Below are 23445 nucleotides of genomic sequence, written 5' to 3' on the forward strand. Positions count from 1 at the left end.
GGACTTGAGGAGGACTTAAGGAGAACAGAAGCGCCAAAAAGGATGTGGTGGAGGTACGTTAATCAGATTGAGGAGGAGAGGAGGAGAAAACTGGAGGAGGAGAGGAAGGCGGCTGGCAAGACAAAAAAACAACACAGACATATTGTTAAGACAAAGTAAGAGAAGCAAAAGGAACCTGGGTATGGTTGCAATTTCATGTACGATCCTCTATGTTCTATGAAGTAAGTGGAAATGCTCAATTTATTTGGTATTTTGTTTAGAATTAAAACAGAGAAGGGGGGCACAGATACAGAGGAGGAGAGAGAAGAGAGAGACAGAGATAGAAAGAAAGAGACATAGAGACAGACAGAGAGCACTGAGGGGTGAGTAACTTGCTCAGGAGCCAATATGTGTGAAAAGCAGGCCTGCAGCTCAAGGCTTCCCGGCTCCAAAGCCAGTTCCCTCTCCACTGCACCACGCTGTGGCTTTCTTCTTCCCCTACGTTTGCCCGAAACAGTGGGGTGAGAGAAATACACAAATCTGGAGTGAGAAGCTGAGGAAGCCTGAATCTCACGAACCTCCTTTGTATCTGACCCAGACACAGAAAGAGTCTGATGTAGAAAAACATTAAGCCAACAGAGAAACAGGTGAGGACAGGGAGAAAGGAAAGTGGGGTTGAAGAATGACGGGAGAGTCAGGGAACCTTGGCAAATTTAAAAACAGAAAAGTGAAGAAGGATGTTGATTATCCAAGCATTTGCTGAGGCTCACTCTCTGCCAAAGCAGAGCAGCTAATATTTTCCTGACTTCTTAATGGTAATATCGGCCCTCTCACAGAAGGAGGACCAGTTGGGAGACATTCAATAACGAACCTGATTCTTACCAATTTGGTTTCTGGGGAAGAAATGATGCGAACTTGGAGGAGAAGCGATCAGTGCATCTTAGAATTCAATAATAGGAGGAAGACTAGGTCTGACATGTGCCCTCAATCTGGGAAGTGCCGATTTCAACTAGTTCAGAAGAAAGATAACTAAGAGCCTATGGCCTGAAATTCTATAGAAGGAAGTCAGCCCAGGAGGGACAGGAAACTCGCAAGGAGGAAATTCTGAAAATGCAAAACAAACAAAAACCCTACCAATTCTGATTAGGAGGAATCAATCAAACAATAAATCAACGAGCCTTCATTAAGCACTACAATGTGCCAAGCACCGGACTATGAACTGAGGGTATAAAGACAGGAGGGAAGTTATCCAAAGAAAGTGAGGAGGAAGCATAGGGTCTTAGCAGCCACCTTCCTCTTCTCCAGAAGATGTCGGCCAGCTTTGATTTTTAAAAGAAGTACCAAAGATGGAAGCATGACCTGGCTTTGGAGGATGAAAACAACAGTGCCACCCTCTATCAATACCTTCTTTGCACCAGCCTCTGCGCCAGAAGCTGGAGATATGAAAACAAGAATAAAAATCGTCCTGCCCTAAAGGAGTTTACATTCTTTTGGGGGAGATAACGTGAGAGACTGAATAAGCGTGTACAAAGTACATGCATGTTAAATGGGCACTAGCAGCTGAGGGGATCGGGACAGCTTCACACTAAAGGTGGGGCCTGAGCAGTTTTGAAAGAAACCGGGGAGGCCACAAGGCGGATGTGAGGAGGGGGTGCACTTAAGCAGAGGCAGCTCAATGGCTGAGAGAATTATTAGGGAGAGCAAGTCCCTGTTCAGCTGGACTGAGAGGCAGTGCGAAGACCCAGAGGTGGGAAATGTCAAGTGGGAACAGCAGCAGAGTGTGAGAAGGAAGGGGGGGGCGGGGCATGTCGTGAGGAGCTTTAAAAGCCAAACAAAGGAGCTGACATTGGACCCCAGAGGCAGGAAGGAGCCACTGGGGTTTATTGTCTAGGGAGAGTGAGTTGGTCAGAGATGCGCTTGAGGAAAATCACTTTGGCAAGTGTGTGTCAAGTTGGAGAGGGGAGGGGCAAGGCAGGGAAACCGAGGCAAAGAAAGAAAGTGGAGGACAACATACGATGCCCTTTAAAATGCCCTCTATTGGGGAAAGGAGGAGTAGCAAAGAAAGGACGGACCAACACTCAGGGATGATGGGATGATGACAACAGTCATCAGAGAACCAAGTGGAGCCGCTCGATGTTTATTTAGTTTCTGGGATGTTTGGCTACGGAGAATGGTTGGATAGTAATTTAACAATATGCCAGAATAAGATGTGGCTACTAGGAATTATTAACCACGCAGATAAGAGCGCACCAGGCTGCCGGTGATGAGTTCATTAGCAGGCCCATGTGAACCACATCATCAAGCTCTAAAAGAACTAGACGGTATGACAGCTGAGTCAATGTCAGGGAATGGAGAAAAGACTGCGGAGAAAAGGAAAAGAACTGTTGGATTGGAGGACAGCAAACATGGTCCTAATTTTCAAAAAGGGAAGAGAAGCTAGTCTACAAACTTTAAGTTAACGGGTTTGACTCAGATTCACATTAAGGGGATGAGTGATCACCAAGAGCCAATGTCATTTAATCCAAGACAGGTCACACCAGACCGACCTTATTTTTCTTTTGGACTGGGTTACTAGATGGAGAATTAAGGCAACAGCATGTAGTTTACCTAGAATTCAGCAAAGCATCTGACAAATTCTCTCACGTTATTCCTGTAGACAAGATGAAATGATATGGTGTGGATGAAGGTATAATTAAGGAGATTCAAAACCAGCTGAACTTAAGTGAACTAATTAAAGTTCAGTATCAACCTGAAAGGTCTCCAGTGCAACGCCCCAGGGACATGTGCCTGGCCATGTGCTGTTTAACATTTTAATCAATGACTTGGATAAAGGCATATCTAATTTTTCAGATGACTAGAAGCCAGAAGGTACAGCTAACACACTAAATAATAGAGCCAAGATTCAAGAAGATTATGATGGGCTACAACACTGGGTCAAACCTAGTAAGAAGAAATTTAATAAGACATAAATATAAAAACTTACACTTCAGTTTTTAAATTGTCCTCACAAATACAGTAGACATAACTAGGCAGCTGCTCATCTGAAAAAGATCTGAAGGTTTTAATGGACTGGAAGCTCAGTGTGAGCCAACAGTAGGAGATGGCAGACAAGAAAGCTAAGGCAATCCCAGGATGTACCCAGAAAGGCTTAATTTCCAGGGCTAAAGAAGCGACAGTCCCACTTTCTTTCGTTGCCACATCTGTAGTATTATATTTAATTCTGCATGCCACAACTTCAGAAGGTCATTGTTAAGCTAAAGGAGGGCAACAGGGAAGGTGGAGGCTGCCATGTTCAGCAATTCTGTATCTACAAGCTCAGGAGGAGTCAAAAATGTGACCCAGTGCTGGAACGGCTGATATAGCCTTAGAATTAGACAAAAGCATAGTATGCTGAACAAGGGAGGTGATCCCACTGGACTCTGCCTTGGTCTAAGGAATCTGTTCAATTCTGGACACCGCATTTAAGGAAAGACACTAACAATTTGGATCACACGCAGAGGAGGGTGAGGAGACTAAAGACCCCATGACAGGAGGATCGGTTGGGGATGTTTAGCCTGGAGAAGAGGAGGCTTAGGCGAGACATGATGGATGTCTGTAGTGGAAGCATGTGAAGGGCTGTCATGCACGAGAGGGATTCGACTTGTTTTATTTGGCCTGGGATGGTAGAATTAAGACCAAAGGGCGGAATTTGCAGAAAAGCAGATTTTTGGCCCAATACATGGAAAAAGATCTTAACAATTAGAGTTGTCTAAAAGTAGAACAGACTGCCTCAGGAGGTTGCAACTTTTCCATCACTAGTGGTCATCCCACAAAGGCTGGATGACCACCTGTTGGTGTTGGGTGGAGGGGAGTCTCCTGCTCAGGAATGGGTCAAACTTGAGGAAGGATTCTTAAGCTATTTCTAACTCTGACATTCTATGATCATAGCAAGGCATGAAAAGAACGTGACATTTCTGAAGCCTTAAGCAGGACACAGTAACAAGGTTGGGGGAAAGCGGAAGGGTCGGGGAGGAGGGGCCACAGGAACCAAAGGAAACTTCACCAATTTCACAAGTGTCTAGGATTAACCCTGATGATAACGAAAAATGACTATTAGACCCATTATCCATATTCAAGGTACAATAACAGAAACCCTAGAATCCCCAAATGCCAACAATATTCACCTTAGGAATATAACTGGTGTGATCTGAGGGATCTATGGAGTAACCAGGAAGAAAAGGAAAAAGTGGGGAGGGCTTCAAGAACAGAAAATCAAAGAGTGGGAAAAATTTCCATCTTAAATTTGTGAGCCAGATAATTACTATTAATAACAACTAATTGGTGGTCACATATGGTTCATTTAATAATCTTGGACGCCTCCTCTGACATCCTAGGTAAAGGTAGATTACACCTATTCACAGAGCAGTCAATGTTATTCATTGTGCTGAAAGGTAATTCTAGCCCTGGGTTACATGCTAAACTGCAATTTGCCATCCTTCTGAATGACTCTGTATTCCTTAATTGGATCCAATTTTCACTGAAGCCACTAGGAGCTGGCCTGAGTCAGATGTTAGCAAAGGGCCCTTTTGAATCCACACTGCTGGAGGATTAGATGGAGTCCCGTCTGCAAGCCCCTCCAAACACAAAAGCAAGTCTTGCCTGCACAGTCACCCCAGGACCATCGCCAGGAGTGAATAAGGAATGGCTGTAAAGTGAGGAGCCTCATTTCACCATGTGGCCTAAGGGATCTATTTCACCCATAATAACCCTTGGAACTGGGCAGATACCATTCTGCATTTTCAACATGGACCTCTACAACCCAACATAGAAAATGCCCTTCTGGATCGGACTCATGTTCTCCCCAATACTTGACTGCCAGGAGACACCCCAAATGACATCCTGTGGGGGGCTGGGGATAACAGTGGTTCTTCCTGACATCCTAACGGCTGGGCATGTGTCTTTTCATAGCATTCTCTGGGTCTGTCAATAAGAGTTTCTAGGATCTTTGGGAATCCGTTTGTACCGTCTGCCTCTAGCCCTCTTGGGCTACTGAGTTCTTATTGCCTGTTGCATCAGGCCTGGCCCTCGTGAGGATTACCTTTGCGTATTCAAACATGCGTAGGTCAGTGTACATATCCAAAGCCAGATTCTCATGTCCACTGCGTTTGTACAGTTTAGCAGCCTCATGGAACTTTCCTTGGTAGGCAAAAACATCTGCTAGAAACAGTTCATTGTTGGTCTCTCCACGCTTCTTCCTCTCCTGGAAAAATTAGCAGCACAGGAAATGGGCTCTGCAGCCCCAGGCAGGAAGCAGGTTTTACAAAGGTTAGACAGAGCTATTTCAAGGTACCCTCCCGGGTTTTCCCTCAGGAACCCAGAGGGGACAATGGTGCACTCATGTCTCTTTCCCAGGTTTCTGGTGGGAATGCCTGACAACAAAGGCAGGTCTTCTAGAAAAAGTTAACATCCAAAGAGGGCAATCAGATGATGGAGGTACAAATGTCTGCCATGTGCATAAATTCATTATGCTGGCTCTCCTGCATTTTCTTTCAAGGCAAGGCCTCCAAATGTGTAAAGGCTCTGTACAAGGACCTGACCAACTCCCACAAATAAAACATGGGTCTGGCTAACTCAGCAGAGGTGTGCAGGGGAGGGAGGGGCTTGGGGAGGAGTGAAGGGAGGTAAGTAAAGGAAGTAACCATAGAGGCAAAAAAACATCAGAAGATGAGGCCTCTGAAAGTCCTATGATTTTAGGGCCTGAAGGGAACTGAGAGACTGCCTTATGTAATCCCTTCATTTGGCAGAGAAGGAAGTGACCAGCCCAAGGTGATATAGGTAAGAAGTAGAGGAGACAGGATTTAAAGTGGGCTCCTCCCACTATAGCCCAGGCTCAGAATGAGCTCCTCCCGAAGCTGAGGTTCTGTGGTAATCAGACTCTCTAGAGTCAGGGTGGGGAACCTTCGGCCACATGTGGCCTTCTAGATCCTCAGGTGTGGCCTTTGGACTGAGTCCAAGTTTTACAGAACAAATCCTTTTATGAAGGGGATTTGTTCTGTTAAGTTTGGGTTCAAAGGGCCACACTTGAGGATCTAGAGGGCCATGGTGGCCTTGAGGCTGCAGGTTCCCCATCCTGATTCTAGATTCAGCAACTAGACAGCAGGTTAGCTGTTTCAAATAAGTGACCCGGGAAAAGAATGAGATTAGAAAATCTATGACATTCACATTCGATAAATCTCCAACAACACACACAAAAAGAAACAGGTAAAATTTTTAACGATGAAAAAACAAAGCATATTTTCTTTTAAAAACTTCTTTGCCTGTGATGCTTTTGTTGTCAAGTATTCCCACCAGAAACCAGGAAGGATATATATCACACATTTTCTCCTCCTGTGTTAGAGAGTATTCGCTGCTATGCAGCCAAAGTATTTATAACACTGGGTATTCCAATAGTTTCTTTTGCATGTTTTCTCTGAACTGTATTACAGCCTTTCACTTTGCGTGATGAGGAGCTCACTACTTCATAAGCCAGTCCATTCCACATTTGGATGGCTCTCATTGCTGAGAAGATTCTTCCACTAAATTGAAATCTGCCTCTGTGTAACTTCTATCTGAGGAACTTCATCTTATCCCCCGATAACACAGTGAGCCTAATCAATCCTTCTTCTACATAACAGCTCACATACTTTGAGGACAAGGATCGTGTCCCATCCCCCCAGTTATCTTCTCCAAGGTAAACATCCTCCGCTCCTTAAACTGTTCTCCACAGGATTTCTCCTCCCCTCGTCTTAGGACACATTCCATTTCATTAATGTCACTTGTAAAGTGTGGCACCCCGAGACGAACAGTCCTGCAGATGTGGACTGAACAGTACAGAGTTCAGTGGGACTTTTTTGGGACACTCCTATTAATGCAGTCTAAGACAGCTTTAGCATTTTTGGCAGCCAGACCACACTGCTGATCACACTGACTTGGCACTCAACTCAAACTCGACCTCTTTCCCATGACCTGCAGTTAATCCAGGTCTTCCACATCCTACATTTGTGCAGGCTTTTTTCCCCTTAAGGGTAGGATTCTACATTCATCTCTATTCAAAGTCATCTTGTTAGCTTTAGTCAATTGTCTTGGTCTCATCAAGATCTTTGCATATTCCAATTCTGTCACCCAACACATTCACTATCTCTCCCAGCTCTGTTCTAAGCCATTGATCAAAATGTGAAATAGGACAGGGCTGAGGGAGGACACTAACGGACATCGATCCATTAATCAATGTTCTTTGCCTAAGAGTATTATTCAGTGCCTACGTCAGTGAGCTGGGTTAGGTAGAGCATGGTGTTAATGAGGCCAAGGTTATAGGCTCAATCTTTACATGGGCCAGTTATTTTTGCACAGAGGAAAAACTCTATTCCACACCCACAGACTACAACCTCGAATCCTAAAAGTCATCTGGTATAATGAATGTCACCCACCAGTGGGAAGAGACTGAGCACACCGTATGGATGGACAAATGCAAATCTGTCATTACTCCTAGAGAAACAATTCTACATGCACATTCTCCTGATGGGTGGGCAGGAAGTCGCATTTTTTACGGATGGGCCCAGTGTACATTGCTTTTGTTTTTCTACAGCTTGTCACCATTTAGAAATTCAAATGTGTTTTACACTTACATAGACTTACAGAAAATTTTTTTCCGAATAGAATATACATTTGTGGCTCATCCGTTCAACAAATGTTAAGTGCTTAAAGTGTGCAACACATTGGCTTGCACTGGGAGAGATATTAAGACAAATAAGGAACGCTCCCTAAGCTCCAGGGGTCCCTTCTTACATACTGCTGACCCCATGGCACATCACTTTAAATGCTTTGTCCAGAGAATTGGCAGCGTGGGAGGGGAAGCAGGCTGGGGATGGAACTTAGGTTTGGGGATTCCTGGAGTCATCCACTCATGAGACCACTTGATTATTTTACCACACTGGGTTCTGATGACACACAGATGCATAAAGTAGAAATGGGAGCCAAGCCATGGTGCTCGGAATTCTCCTGTCTGCTCAGAGAGTTGCCTCCACATAACTCACTGAAAACCAGAAGGGTCTTTCCTGAGAAGAAGGGGTACTTCAGCTAGTCTTTTACCTCAATGCTGTTAATCAGTTCTAAATACCGGAGATCTTGTACTCTGGTAAATGCCTAAAGGAAGGGAGGAAAAAAAAAAAACAAAATCAATTGCTTCTGCATTCCAAGTGTCTGTAACTGGCTTATGACAGAAAGTCAGGTTTTAGAAAGGCAACAATGAAGAAAGAGCAGGTAATGATTAATCACTGAGTTTTCATGTAAGCTATACCTCCTGGAGAGAGAAGCCTTTATCCCTGGGATTATCCTATAAAAGAAACAGAGAAAGAGATCTAGATAGATCAGTCCCTTTGGGATTAGATGAAACAAAATTATGATCCTGCATTCTGTGATTCTATTGACTAGGGAGTATCCCTTTCCAAAGGGGGGAAAAATGTACTGCCTTGTTGAGGTTTGTAAAGAGAGGTGGTTTGCATCAGAGTGGAGGTGAGCAAAATATAACTGAGTGATAAAAGATAGCAAGTACATCTTGGAGACTCAGTGGAAAACCAGGAGACAGATGTCTTTACCTGACAGCTCAGCAAACACTGTGCAATGGGGGCAAACACATTATTGAGCACAAAAGGAAAGAGGAAGAAAGTCAGAAAAGATAAAGATGGTTTCTAGCAAATGGGGGAAAATGCTGTCATTCAAACTCCCCAAGAGACAGAGCCCTGCACAAATCATAGTGGCTCTGAGACCTGTAATAAGGCACGTAACTTTAACCCACGAACCTCTGAAGGTACTTCTCAGGCTGCAAATGTTTCACAGACCATCTACTGGCCGAAACATCGAGAACCTCCCATTTCAATCTTTCTAAATTTGTTTCTCTAAAATCTCTCGTTTGGATTTTGAAGGCACAGACTAAGGACAATAAAAGCCCCTAGGATTTAAAATGGTTTGCATGGACACTGACAATTTGTGGCTTCTATTCGTCTGCACAAGGCTGCTGGTTTGTGCAGTGAACAGAGCTTGGGATCTACAAGACCTGAGTCTGAGTCTCGCTTCACACTTTCACTACCTTTGTAACCCTGGACCTAAATTCTGTCAGCCTCAGTTTGTGTCAAATGAAGATGACCACATCTATCTCAGAAGGCTGTTAACAGGATCAAGGGATAACCTGTATAAAGTGATTTGCAAACCTTCAAGCACTCTGTAAATGCCACCATCATCACTGTTATCGACATTACCATTATAATGTCTTCCACTCCAAAATGCCTGAAGAAGAGATCCCTAGAGCTGCCAAGGGAGGCTCCCCTCTGTGTTCCACCTTAGGTACCTGGCCTGGGCCTCAGCAGATGAGCAGCTGGGGCTGGCTCTACCACTGACCCATGGGACATCCAGATGGACATCCCACCTGTTAGCACTCAGTAACATTCTGCCCACACCCACTGCCTCTGGCCTCAGTTTCCTAAGCTGCAAACTGAGAGGGACTGCCTGGATCCCAGGGTTTCAAGTGGGAAGACGTCTGCTACAATTCTGTGGTAGCATTCACCATCCCAGGTACAGAGGCAGGGGCATGGAGACCCTGAACAACATGAGGAGGCAGGACCGGAAAGCGGCTCTTCTCTGACATCTAGTGGACAAGCACAGCCATCACTGGAGGGCTCCTGCCTCCCATTTCTTAGGTTCAACAATTGAAGCCCATAAACACTTATCCAGTACCTACCATGTGTAAGGTATTTTAATAAGCTTATGCCAAGCCCTAATTTCAGCATCTTCACTCTGTGAGGCTGAACAAGGAAGATCTGCACGGATTTGAGACAAAGTGTTCAAGTTTGACAATCTACAGACAAGTTACTGGCTTTGTAAAAACCACTCTAAATCCAGGGCTTATGAGGCAGTGATAGAAGGGGAACTATGTTCCTGGTCTTTGAGGAAGGCCTTACACTCACTCTACCACTGCTGAACTGGGAGAAAGTATCATGAGAACTCTTTACTTGGGTATTTACCCTTCCATCACAGACTGTACTGAAGGGCAAATGTGCCCAGGAAGGGGATGGTTTATAGAATTCGGTAATTTGTGAATCTTCACACGAGTCCCCATTTGGCTGGATTTTAGTCTGCAAAGGAGAGAAATGTATATCAATATGGAAAGGTAAGCTGAAGTCTGATGGTGAAAAGCTCTGAATGCTAGGAAGACAAAGTTGTACCTGGCCTTAGAGGCAAGAAGGAGTCATGGGAGCTTCCTGAGCAGGAAGCTGAACAAAGTTTTAGGAACATTATTTGGTCCTTGTGTAGAAGATGATCAGAGAGGGGAGGCCAATGAGAAGGTTATTAAAAGAATTCACGTGAGGGAGGCGCTGAGGGCCTGAACAAGGGCAGGGGCTCTGTGAATGGAGAGAAAAGGATGGAGGCCAGAGACACTGTGGAGGCAGACATGATAAGACCTGTCAACTGATCAGATAAGGAGGGAGTGAGAGAGAGGGAAGAGTGAGGATGACTCCAAGGTTCCAAACCTGAGTGACCAGAAGGATTCTGGCACCCTCAAGAGAAACAGGGAAATCACAAGAGGCAGGTTTGGGGGCAAAGATGGGTACTGAGTTGGAGATGCCTACAGGACACCCAGTGTGAACGTGATATAGGACTAGTGCTTAGCAGAGAGACCAGGGCTAGACAGAAAGATTGGGAATCATCTGCAGGGAGATATTTTAACTCCTGGGAGCTAATGAGGTAATCAAGTGAAAGAGAAGGCAAAGAGAAGAGGGCAGAGGATAGAGCCTTGGAATACACACATAGTTATAGGAGGGGACTTTACCTTCTTCGCTGTTTCAAATTCCAACCCTTCTAAAGCCTCCATGGCTAGTTCTCTCCAATCTGCATCTGTCACACCTAAACAAGCGATCTGATAGGCTTCTTTGTACATTTTCCTGTCCAGGTACTGGTACATCGGGGCAGACTGCAGGTTTTCATTGAAAGGCCATCGTCAAAAGGGAAAGAAAAAGGCTATTTTCAGAATTAAAGCAAGAATAAAACTTACAAGACTGTCTTTCTTCACAGGAGTTCAAGCATTCAATCACAAATAATGACCCTAACAGAAGTAATGCATGTGTTTACATTTTGCCTTCTCAAGAATTCAAAGCATTTTTATATGTATGTTTAATTTTTCTAAGCTCTTTGAGGGCAGGGACTGTCTTTTTCTTATCTGTATCCCCAGAGCTAACACAGTGCCTGGCACACAGCAGGCACTTAGTAAATGCTTACTGAAATATTGATTACCATCCTAGTGAAGGAGGGCAGCTGGTGTGAGCCTCATTTTGTAGAAAAGGAAAACAGGCCCCCAAATGTTAAATGACTTAGCAAAGGTCACACAGACAACAGCACGGGCAGGATACAAATACAAATATCCAGACTCCCAACCTAGTCGTCCTAGGCAACGCCATCCTCTGCATCTCTGATGCTTTAATAATGACTTTAGGAGGCAAGAGGCAAACCAAAGGAAATGCATCTGTCTTTTGCAGGGAGAGCAGAAAGCACAGTCAAGCTGAGTGCCTTAGCTCAGGTCACGGAGGCAAGTCAGAAATGAATGTGGGGATCCAAACTCAGCAGGGATGTGACGGATCTCCATGCCTCTGCCATGTTGGCTGGCCCGTGCTTGACATGGGAAGTGGAAATCCGTTGGCCTTGTCTCAGTCCATGCTCCCTGTGCTTCTGGGAGTACCTGGCATTGCTGGTCAGGCCTCCCTTCCTGACAGTCTCACCTCACAGAATCAAAGACTCTCAAGAGCTGACTCGGATCCACTTATGACATTCAGCAAGCAGTCATGCCAGACTCCCACGGTGCTCTACTCTCCAAGCTCTCTGACCACTATGTTTTCTTTTGCTGTCCCTTGTTCTTTCTCCTGCTTCCTAAAACTAGTAACCTCTTAAGGTTTAATCTTCAGCCTTGGGGAAAACTCACAGCTCTTGCCTCTTCATAGACAACTCCAAAGTTTCTGTCTGCAGCCCTGATATCTACCCCAAGAGCTCCACATCTCCAAATGTCTTCCTGAACATTTCCACCTGTAAGTCCTGCCATCGAGTCAAATTAAATCATCTAAAGCTGAGCTGCCCATTTTGTCTCCAGGCCCTCATTCCCTCCTGATGGCCTCATTTCTGTCATTGAAGCCAACCTTATTTCTAGGCATCTAAGCTCAAAACTGCAGCTATTTTTGATCCCTAGTCTCTTTCACTTACCCATTTAATTCATAAAAGCCCTAGTGATTCTTCCACCCTAATGGTAATTGAATGACCGACTGACCACATCTTCTGCATCATTCCCTTCTCCAATCTTACTCTCACCCCTCCACATTCCTTCACACCTGTATTCCTTCAATCACTTAGTGACCACCTCCCTGCCTCCAGTTCTCTTGCTCTAAATCCATCCTGTTATACACCACTGGGTTAGTCTTGGAGAGCCATGCTGGCCAGGCCAGTCTCCTGCTCAAAGCTTCTGAGACCTCACAGAGGGGTGGGAGTGCAAGGACCCTTCCTGCCCAAGCCACACCTAAAGGAGTCTCCCTGAAAGCCTCCTTGACAAATGCTCCGGCCCCTACTATGAGGAGCCCCCTGCTCCCCTGGAGAGAGCTGCCGTGGGGAGGTATGGGAAGGAAGCTTCTCCTCGCATCAGGCCCCAACTTGTCCCTCTGCCAGCCACGTCTGCTTCTCATTCTGCCCTCAGGGGCCAAAGAGCACAAGCAGAATGGCTCTTTCACAAGACAACCCTTCAAATACTAGAAGACAATTAACCAGACTCCAGAGGTTTTCCTTGCTTCTCCCAGCTCCTTTAACCCTCTCTCCTACACCACGAGCCCAAGCCTGTCACAAGACACAGTCAGCAGTACTGGATGTGGAGGCAGGGAGATCAGACACTTCCTCGGCAATTCTGTAACTTCTGCTTGCCTCAGTTTCCTCATCTATGAAATGGGAATAATAAAGGCGCTTATTTTGCAGGGTTGTTGTGAGGATCAAACTAACTTAAAAAGATCTTTGCAAACCTTAAAGCACCATACAAATGTTATTTCTTATCTGTTATTATTTGTAGCTGTCTCCCCATCTTCCTGCCTACAAAAATTAGGCCAAATCCCTCAGCCCCTCCCTATCAAGGCTTGTTTCTCATTACTCTCTGATTTGAGTCAGTCCCATATCTCACCACGACTGCAATGACAGTGATGACTGTGCTCATCCAGGCTCCATGCTTTTGACTGTGCCATCCCCTCCACCTGAAATGCCCCCCACTCCATCTTATTCTCATCCCTCATGAGGTCCTCACAGATCTCACTTGTGAGCTCCTGGAGTACTTGTGTCTGATACTTCCCAACTGTTTCTCGTGCCTAGGTCTTGACACTCCAATTAGTCCCTGAGTGTCTTAAGCCGTATCTCCGACTTCTTGTGTGTCTCCTGCCCCCAGCAAAGGGCCGGGCACTGAAAACGTGCACTCCATACCAACAATAAACAGGCCGGCTTGTCTGGGGGTCCAGGTACGAGGATTTTAAAAATAAAATAAATATCCCCTGAACTACACGACCAACTCTCTGATTCACCAGCCTGAAGTTCCTCCTCCTCCATCGAACGCTCTCAGGGTCTGCCAATCCACTTGGCTGCCCTAACAAACTATTGCACAAGAGGATGCACATTTCGAGAGGAAACCAGAAACCACCCGAGCGAGCCTGAGGCTTTCACCCTCCTCTCCCGGCCACCCCACAGGCTGGCTGCAGGCGAGGCAGTGGATAAAGGGCCTTTGTCTTGGGCTTCTCTCCCCAGGCCCCAGCGGTTGTGCTGCGTCAGCCAAGCTGGCTGTGGCGCCTGGGACAGGGACCCTGCGGAGGGCTTCAGCACTGAGAGAAAACGACCCTCCACTCAGCTCTTTCCTGCAGGCCAAAAGGAGGGAGCAAGAGAGTCTTCTTTTTGGAACTGTGCGCTTTTTTCCCTTCTCATCCCCTCCCTGCCCCCGGGCCACACACTGGAACCTCCAGTAACAGAGTTCAACAGGATTAGATTTGAAACTTCTATTTTCCATTGGAAGTTGTCTTCCACCCCAACCTCTTCCCTATGACTCCAACTTCTCCTCTCACTTCTCCCCATCTCTGCAAGCGGCGAGTGAGTGGTGCAGCGGACAAAGCGTGGGCCTGGAGATAAAATCCTGGCTTGAACAGGGACTAGCTGGGCAAGTCACTTCACCCGTTTTCCTCAGTTTCCTCAGCTGTAAGATGGAGATGATATAACAGCATCTACCTCTCAGGGCTGTTAAGGTCAAATGACGTAATATCTGTAAAGCGCTTAGCACAGCGCCTGGCACACAGTAGGGCTATATAAACGCTTGTGCCCTTATTTTCCTACTCATCATCCCCACCTCCAAAAAAATGCCCAGTTGTAGCGTCTGTGTTATTGGGTTTACAATTGACGGTGACCATCCCCCCTCCCACAACCCTAAAATCACCCTGCAATTATTCTACGCACACCCTCCAACAGAAGGTCAGCTCTTTCAGGGGCAGGACCAGCAGGGTCCGGCGCATGGCGCTGACTGACGTATTACCTGGGGCACTTCCACCGCTGACATGGAGAACACATGGAGACAGAAGATCTTGGAGCCGTTGTAGCCCACGACGAAGCCTTGGAGCTTCTGCTGGTGCACGGGGAAGTTGCTGGCTTTGATGTTGAGATAGCCGCCTCCGGAGAAGCAGAGCATGTCCTCACACTGAGTGTTCCAGGCCACGCTGTTAGCATTTGGTTCCTAAAAGGGAGAGGGCCGTGACCATTAAATCACACCCACGCTAAGCGCTTTTCCCGGAAGAGAACGTGGCCTTCCCATTTCTCAAATGTATAAGGAACTGAGTCAAATTTGTAAAAACAAGAGCCATTCCCCAATTATCAATGGTCAAGTGATAAGAGCAGGCAATTTTCAGAAGAAGTAACCAAAGCTATCTATAGTCATATGAAAAAATGCTCTAAATCACTATTGATTAGAGAAAAACACATTAAAACAACTCTGAGGTACTATCTCACACCTATCAGAAATGACAAACGCTGGGGGAATGAAGAAAACAGGGCCACTAATGCATGGTTGTGGAGTTGTGAACTAGTCCAACCATTCTGGAAAACAATAGGAAACACCCAAAGGACTATAAAACTGCACATACCCTTTGACCCAGCATTATCTCTACTATATGTATAAAATATTGGTATAAATGTACAAAATATTTACAGCAGCTCTTTTTTGTGGTAGCAAAGAACTGGAAATTGAGGAGATATCCATCAACTGGGAAATGGCTGAACAAGTTACGGCATGATTGTGGAGTAGTATGGAGTGCGTTGAGAAATGATGAAGGGGGTGGTTCAGAAAAATATGGCAAGACTTCCATGAACTGATGTGCAGTGAAGTGAGCAGAACCCGGAGAACACTGCACACAGCAACAGCAATACTGTATGATGATCAACTGTGAAGGCTTAGCTACTCTGATCAAGACAATGACCAAAGACAATCCCAAAAGACCCACGATGAAAAATTCTATCCACTTCTAGAGAGAGAACTAATGAACTCTGAGGACAAAATGAATTATAATTTTCTCCCTTTCTTTATTTTTCCTGCTTTTCTGCTACATGGCTAATATGGAAATATGTTTTGCATGATTCACATGTATATTGATATCCTATTGCTTGCCTTCTCAACGGGTGAGGGAGGGTCTGGAGGGAGAGAGAGAATATGGAACTCAAAAAATTTTTTTCCTTAACAGTATTGTTTTCAAATTACATGTAAAGATAGTTTTCAACATTCATTTTTGTTAAATTTTGAGTTCCAAATTTTTCTCCTTCCTTTCCTTCCTTCCCTTCCCTCCCCCAGACAGCAAGTAATTTATATAGGTAATACATGTACAATCATATTAAACATAATTCCACATTATTCATGTTATGAAAGAAAAATCAGAACAAAAGGGAAAAACTAAGAGAAAGAAAAAAAGCAAAAATAATATGCTTTGATCTGCATTTCACTGACATGGTTTTTTCACCAGATGTGGACAGCATTTTCCATTATGAGTCTTTTAGAACTGTTTTGGATCATTGGATTGCTGAGAAGAGCTAAGTCTATCATAGTTAATCATCATACAATGTTGCTGTTGCTGTGTAGAATGTTCTCTTAGTTCTGCTCACTTCACTCAACATCAGTTCATGTAAGTCTTTCCAGGTTTTTCTGAAATCTGCCTGCTCATCATTTCTTACAGCACAATAGTATTCCATTACATTCATATACCACAACTTGTTCAGCCATTCCCCAATTAATAGGCATCCCCTCAATTTCCAATTCTTTGCCACCACAAAAAGAGCTGCTATAAACATTTTTGAACATATGGGTCCTTTTCCCTTTTTTATGATCTCTTTGGGGTAAGGACCTAGTAGGGGTATTGCTGGATCAAAGAGTATGCACAGTTTTATGGCCCTTTGGGCATAGTTCCAAATTGCTCTCCAGAATGGTTGGATCAGTAAAACTCAAAAAAAATTTTAAAAGAATGTTAAAAATAAATTTTTTAAAAAGAAAAAAGTTTGATAAAAAAAAAGAGCATATGGCCTTTGCCAATGTTTCAACATTGCATCATGTTTCATTTCCAAATGGATATATAATTTTTTATAAAATTTGTCCTCCATATACAGTTTATACACCATAAAAATAGAATCATCAAGGGATTTTTTTTCACAATTTCCTGCTTGGCTCTTGAGCCTCATGGAGACCACAAAAAGAAATCAAAGCTAGCAGTCAGAGGATCTTTTAGACACAAGGGCAAGTTCTGAGAATTCTACTTGCTCTTTCTCCCAGTCCCCCGCCCCCTGACCTAGTGGATCCCTACCACACAGACAATCTTCCAAGCTGCCTGTACCCCCCAGGTTAAGGACTAGGGGCAGGAGTGAGACTGAGGAAAGTAGACTGAGTCTGGGGAGTAAAGATGGGAGTCCGGAGCGGGGAGGACTTTGGAATGCAGGCCTCCTCCTAGCTTAGAAGAAGGTCAGTGGGAGGAAAGACTTATAGCAACAGGAAGCACCTTCCAGATTAGGAGGTATGTTACCTGTCTCTGCCCCCCTTAGTGCCTCTACTTAGATTACTATCAGCAGAATTCTGGAACATGCCAGAAGCAATCCCCAACCTTCCTCTGCTATTTGGAAACAGGAGGCACAGTCAAGTGGGAATGATCCCAGCTCCCCACAGCCCCTGCTTCATTCAAAACAGCCCTCGCTCGCTGCAGAGTGAGAACAGCTGGGCAGCAATGTTCCTGGGGGAGGAGAGGGCAGCTGGTGGATACCTGGCCAGCCTGTCCCTCACCTCCCCGGGCACACTAACCTGCCTCCATAACAGAATCATGCTACTAGTCCAATGACTATCCCTGACGGGTTCAATCTTTTGACTGGGACTATCTTGTAGACCCTCCCAACCTCCCTGTGAAACAAAGAGCAGGAGATTGAAAGGCCTTTAGTCCCCATTTGGCCATCTCCTGTGCTAGGGCTGGCCCAGTGGCTTGTTCCAGTTTCCTACCTGAAAAAGCAGTTCTTTGGTGTGAATATCATACACGAGGCAGGTGTCGTTCTCATCCACCACGGCCAGCTTGTTTCGGGATGCACTCATGTCCAGGCACCGCACAGCTGTGGCCTGCTTGAGCAGGACAATGGCAAACAGATTGTCCACAAAAATCTTTAGGATCTGGAAAGGTTTGGATAACAAGTGTTGGTCACTGCCTTCGATGAAGCCTTAAACACAGGTAACATCTGATAAGCTCGTCAGCACAGAGAAAATGGCTCCTGTTCATTTCACAAGGAGCTCGAGGCACAAGGTCACTTTTACCAAAGGCAGGGGAGATACCATCTGCTAATAGAATAAAATTGGGGTTCACTGCAAAATGGCCTCTCTGATGCCTCACAATAAATGTTTTCTGTCCTGGCTGGCTGAATGCTCCATCCCACAGGGATTCTAGACAGAAACTAACATGGGACGATGTGCATCCACTTCTCCAGCCAAAAGTGATCCTTCCCTCCTCAGAGGAAGGCCCCCCTTTTTAGTAGGTACCCGATAAATATTAGGGAACTGAATGGAATTGATCCCTTTTCATGCAGAAAATCATGGCAAATGAGCTCTCCTTCCCTTCTGATACGGCATGGCTCAAATCCCCACTGATTTCATACATGGGTTTTGGTAACTACTCCATGATAAGGTTAATGTTTCTAACATCAGAACAGATTTGGGCAGCCTCATCTATAAGACCATCTGCTTGTCTGTAATGCACACAAGCTACTCCGCCAGGGAGGCCACAACTGGGCTTTCAAGTTCTCATATACCCAACTCAGAACTTCCACATTTTGAGCAAATTTGTGCAAACCTCTCACAACACCAAGAGATTCAGCATGGAGAATACAAAGACAAGATTCAAACGGTAACTGCCTTCAGAGAACTTAGATTCCCAAAAAGGAGACAGAGTTTTTGCACATATATGAACATGTATACATGTATTATTCAAGGTCATTTGGGAGGGAGGGTGCTAGGAGAGAGAGAGATCAGCACATGTAGAAAGCAGCACAGGACTTGAATCTTGAAGAAAAGGAGAGATTACAAGAAGCAGAGACGAGGAGAGAGTGCAGTCCATGTCTCAGGAACACCCGGTGCAAAGGCGACAATGTTAGTGTGAGGAACAGCAAGAAGGCCGATCTGGCTGCACCATCAAGGGTGGGAATGGGAAGGATGGGTAAGGGCAGGAAGGGAGATTAGGGCCAGGGCTTTAAAAGACAAACAGAGGTGTTCATATTTGATCCTGGAGGCACCAGGGAGCAACTGGCATTTACTGAGGAGGGAAGTAATATGCTCAAAACTGCACTTTAGGAAAACCACTTCAGCAGCTCCGGTGAGGATGGGCTGGAGTGGGGACAGACGTGAGGCAGAGACTGAGTAGAGGGTTATTCCAACAGTCCAGGTGACAGGCAACAAGGGTCCAAACCAGGGGGGCAGCTACATGAGGGGAGAGGAGGGGACTGATTCGAGAGAATTTGGAAGTAGAAATTACAAGGTACAGCAACTGATTAGATATGCATGCGGAGAGGAGCCTACAATGACCCCAGGGCTGTGAACATGAGTGACTAGGAGGAGCGGAGGGGCATTTATACAGTGTCCACTATGTGCCAGGCATCACGCTAAGTGCTTTTTACAAATATCTCATTCAATCCTCACACAACAATCCTAGGAGATAGGTGCTGTTATCATCTCCTTCTGACAGTTGAGGAAACTGAGGCAAACAAGTGACTTACCCAGGATCACAGAAATAATAAGTATCTGAGGCTGGATGTGAACTCTGGTCTTCCTGACTCCAAGCCCACAGTTCTATCCATTGAACCACCAACTGCTGTCAGGCTGGTGGTACCCTTGGCAGAATCAGGGAAGATTGGAAGAGGAGTGGATTTGGGGGGTCAGGGAAAAGAATGAGTTCTGTTTTATACGTTATAAGTTTGAGATGCCTCTAGGACATCCAGTTAAAATGTGCAACCGTAACTTAGAAAGTATTATATATATATATATATATATATATATATATATATATATATATATATATATGTGTGTGTGTGTGTGTGTGTGTGTGTGTGTGTGTGTGTGTGTACACATACACACACACACATAGAGCTTTGGAAGTCATCTACATAGAGATGATAATTAAATTTTGGGAGTCAATGAGATCATCAAGTGAGAGAATGGTGATGACGATGATGATGAGGATGATGATTGTGATCATGATGATACTAACAGCTTACATATCTATAACACTATGTGCCAGGGATTGTACTCAGCACTTTACAATTATTATCTCATTTGGGCCTCATGAGGTAGATGCTGTTTACAGAACAGGAAACTGAAGCAAAAGGGGTTAGGTGACTTGCCCAGGGTCATGCAGCTATAAGGGTCTGAGGGCAGATTTGACCCTGGGCCCAGAATGCTATCCACTGCACCCCCTAATTGTCATGTAAAGAGAGAAGAAGGTCCAGGACAGAGCCTTGGGTACAGCCACATCTGGAGAAGCAATCTGGAGGCTGAAGTAGCTTGTCTGAAAACACTGTTTTTAGAAAAAAGAGAAACTTATATTGGCTAATTCCCAAATTCTAATGACTATATTCCAGGCCTGAGTCATACTTAGTTCCTCATCTGATCATAGCTTCTCCTTTTTCTGTTTTTTGAGGGGGGAAGGCAGGGCAATTGGGATTAAGTGCCCAAGACAGCTAGCACATGTGTAAAGTGTCTGAGGCCGAATTTGAACTCAGGTCCTCCTGACTCCAGGGCCAGTGCTCTACTCACTGCACCACCTAGCTGCCCCTGATCATAGCTTCTCAATGAAGTAATTCTGAATTAGAAAATCCAATCACCTGGGCCATATTTTTTTAAGAGAGTTTATAATCATTTTATTGGTTCATCCCATTGACAGATAACAAAGCTGGGAGGGACAGCTAATACATTGGACAAAAGTCAGGATCTGAAAAGATCCTGACAGACTAGAGCATTGGGCTGAATCTAGTAAGACAAATTCAATACAGGGAAATGCGAAGCCTCCCTATTCCCAGGTACAGGGCACAGCACAGTCAGACAACAATTGTTCTGAAAGATCTGGAGGCCCTTGTTCAGGTCTGGGCATCACAATTCAAGGATGCTGGTAAGCCAGTGAGTCTCAGAAAAGGGCAACCAGGAGGGCAGAGGCTCCTTAGTCTACATCATGTGAACACCAGCTGAAGGTTTTTTAGCCTAAAGAAGACTCAAGGGAGATAGAAAAGCTGTGTTCCAGTATTTCTGAAGGGTTGTCAAGTGGAAAAGGGAGGAGACTAATTCTGTTTGGCCCCAAAGGCAGGACCAGAAACAATGTCAAAGAAGCCAATTCAGACCTTGTGAGGGAGGGAGCTTTCCCTCTCCACATAGTTATGGTGAAGATTCCTTTCAGCTTCAGCTTGGACTAGATGGGCACTGAAGGGCATCTAAGTCCTGTGACTGACATGGATTCCTAAAGGTATAACTAGGTCATCATGCCCCAAAAACATCAAAAACTCCATTTCTGGTTTGGTTTTTGCGCCTGGAGGAAGGATGAAGGCTCAGCTCTAGGTATATGGAGGAGCAGAGACCACAAAGCCAGCATTCTGCTGTCAGACAACATCGATCATTAAGGCCAAGTAGCTGTGTGGAGAACCATGTCAATCATTTTTCAAGCATAGGAGCCCTGCTACAAGTCTTTTGTTGCAAGTTATGAGTATGATCTAAGACTCTAACTAAGATCCATTCATTTCACTCCTATGAATGTGACCTAAGTCACAGTTTCTCTCTCTCTCTCCCCCTGTCTCCCTACCCCCTGCAAGGCATTAATAAAGTTCCCATTTCTGGGTGACCTTAAGTAACTTAATCCATTTTTTACTACCCCAGCTCAGTGGTTGCAATGACAATTCCCCTTGTGTATGAACACGCCAAGAATTCGAGGCATGCTCTTCCACTGGGCTGATGACTAGGAAACACTGTCCCTCAGGCTCCTTAGTGCATGAAGCCACACTCTGGGTTCCCTTCCGCCATGCCCTTCGAAAAGATGGAAGCTTTTAACACTCACTGAAAGCTGCATTGGTGTCAAGGCCATTCTGGGCCATGTAAATCAGCATACAGATTGCCAGGCACATGGATGCCCTCACCACACAACCTCAAGCGGCAAACATTCACCTGACCGTTCTTCAGGCCAACTAGAAGGCCTTCTCTTCCAGGCGGGCCTCCAATCACCTTGATGTAACGAATAAGGGATTCCATCTGCCACTCCCTCTCTTTTACACCTCCAAAAGACAAGCACTGCAGCCTTTTCTCCTAGAAACCAAACATCATTCACAGGGACATTTAACAAAGCAGACACTGCTGCTCCTACCCTAGGAAGTCCTCCAATGACCAGAGGCATCCCTAAGTCTCCCACAAAGTTCTGGATTTTAAAGAAACATTGAAACAGAAATATTTCATTCTGCCATAACAATTTCTGACTTATGCAAGACTTCCTCCATTTCATTCCAAGTGATCCCAAACCCAGCTCTACTGTTAGGAATCTAGGCGTTCCTCCTTCCAAAGCATTCCCAAATGTCACTTAATATTGGTCAATGGCTGTGAGCTACGACCATTCCCTAGGAAGCAAGAATGCTTTCTTTTGGTTGAGAATTCTTTCCTTGAAAACCTAGTGGGCACTAATTTAAGATTTAATTATCATTTTTAGGCTGTATACACACATATACACACACATAAAATCCATGTAGAAATACAAATTACCTTTAATTTCCTGTGTTACTAATTCATATTCTGACAGTTATAGGTCAAATCCCATTAAAACAAAATTTTCTGCATTACAAAAAAAACTTCCAGGTCCCACCCATCGTCTTGCTTATTTTAAGTAGTATCTGATGTGACAAAAATCCAATAAAATGAAAAGCATCCAAAGATTCTCTGGGAATTGAAAAGTTTTAAGCAATAGTACCCATTTAAAAACCCTGAGCTGACAACCAGACCCTTGGGAAAAACCTAGAAAAGACACACGGATCAAAAATATATTATTCACTGTGTACGCGCACGCACACGCGCGCACACACACACACACACACACACACACACACACACACCCTGCTCCAGACCTGGCAGAGGATGATGTGATCTGAGCACACCACCAGTAGGTTACACTCAAATTTCTTGACAATCTTTTCCTTGACTCGATAATGCATATCTGAGGAGTCATCTGAGTACAGCTCATAGATGAGGATCCTTTCTGGCAGCTGGATAGCCAGCCGGTTTTTGTAGATGGCAATTTTCTTCACAAGCTCTTTGCACTTGATCCGAACTGCCAAGGAAGGAAAAAGGAGTCTGATGTCAGGCTTCTGTCTCTGAGGCTGGAGGTAAAGTAGAAGGCAGGGAAATCTCTCTGCCTTCATGCCACAGGCCATGACAATGGGGCCTTCCAGGCTAGTTAGCTATGGTAAGTCATCAGTGGCACAGACAGTAAAAGATTGACTGCTGTATGCTGGGCAGTCAAGTCCTGTGGTTCTGTAGCTCCAAACAGCTGTTTCTAGGTGTGACTAACTGTAACCCACAGAGAGACCCAGAATTCTTGCACTGGAGAGTACATCATCGTGCACAAAGAGTTTGGCTCTCTTTGGATCCTCAGCACCTCATAATAAGGTCAGCAGCCCAGTCATGGCTGTCTCCATTGGGCAGGTGAAGAGACTGGAGTTCACAGGTGGGGAATGGCTTGCCCTGAGTCACAAGACCAGAAAGTAGCAAAACTGGATCTCAAACTCTGACCTACCAGGTGACCTCTCCACTGGGTAGGTATGGACTATGCATGCTGGTCTACACTAGCCAAAACATCCATTTACTCAAAACACCTCGACACT

At 45.0% G+C, this 23445-nt stretch overlaps 1 protein-coding gene across 3 annotated transcripts in view; it reads right to left on the reverse strand.

The window, feature by feature from the left end:
- IFT122 (intraflagellar transport 122) overlaps window positions 1-23445 on the reverse strand; it is a 72104-nt gene that overhangs the window by 19505 nt on the left and 29154 nt on the right. For all 3 annotated transcript variants that reach the window (XM_036738077.1, XM_036738079.1, XM_036738078.1), the window contains 7 exons: window positions 22690-22892; window positions 21746-21883; window positions 17561-17725; window positions 14576-14773; window positions 10820-10960; window positions 8086-8139; window positions 5057-5218 (listed from right to left, as the gene is read on the reverse strand). In XM_036738077.1, the coding sequence (XP_036593972.1) occupies window positions 5057-5218; window positions 8086-8139; window positions 10820-10960; window positions 14576-14773; window positions 17561-17725; window positions 21746-21883; window positions 22690-22892 (1061 nt within the window). The remainder of the gene's footprint in view (window positions 1-5056; window positions 5219-8085; window positions 8140-10819; window positions 10961-14575; window positions 14774-17560; window positions 17726-21745; window positions 21884-22689; window positions 22893-23445) is intronic.

Source organism: Trichosurus vulpecula, chromosome 9 (assembly GCF_011100635.1).
Source record: "Trichosurus vulpecula isolate mTriVul1 chromosome 9, mTriVul1.pri, whole genome shotgun sequence".
Taxonomy (NCBI): domain Eukaryota; kingdom Metazoa; phylum Chordata; class Mammalia; order Diprotodontia; family Phalangeridae; genus Trichosurus; species Trichosurus vulpecula.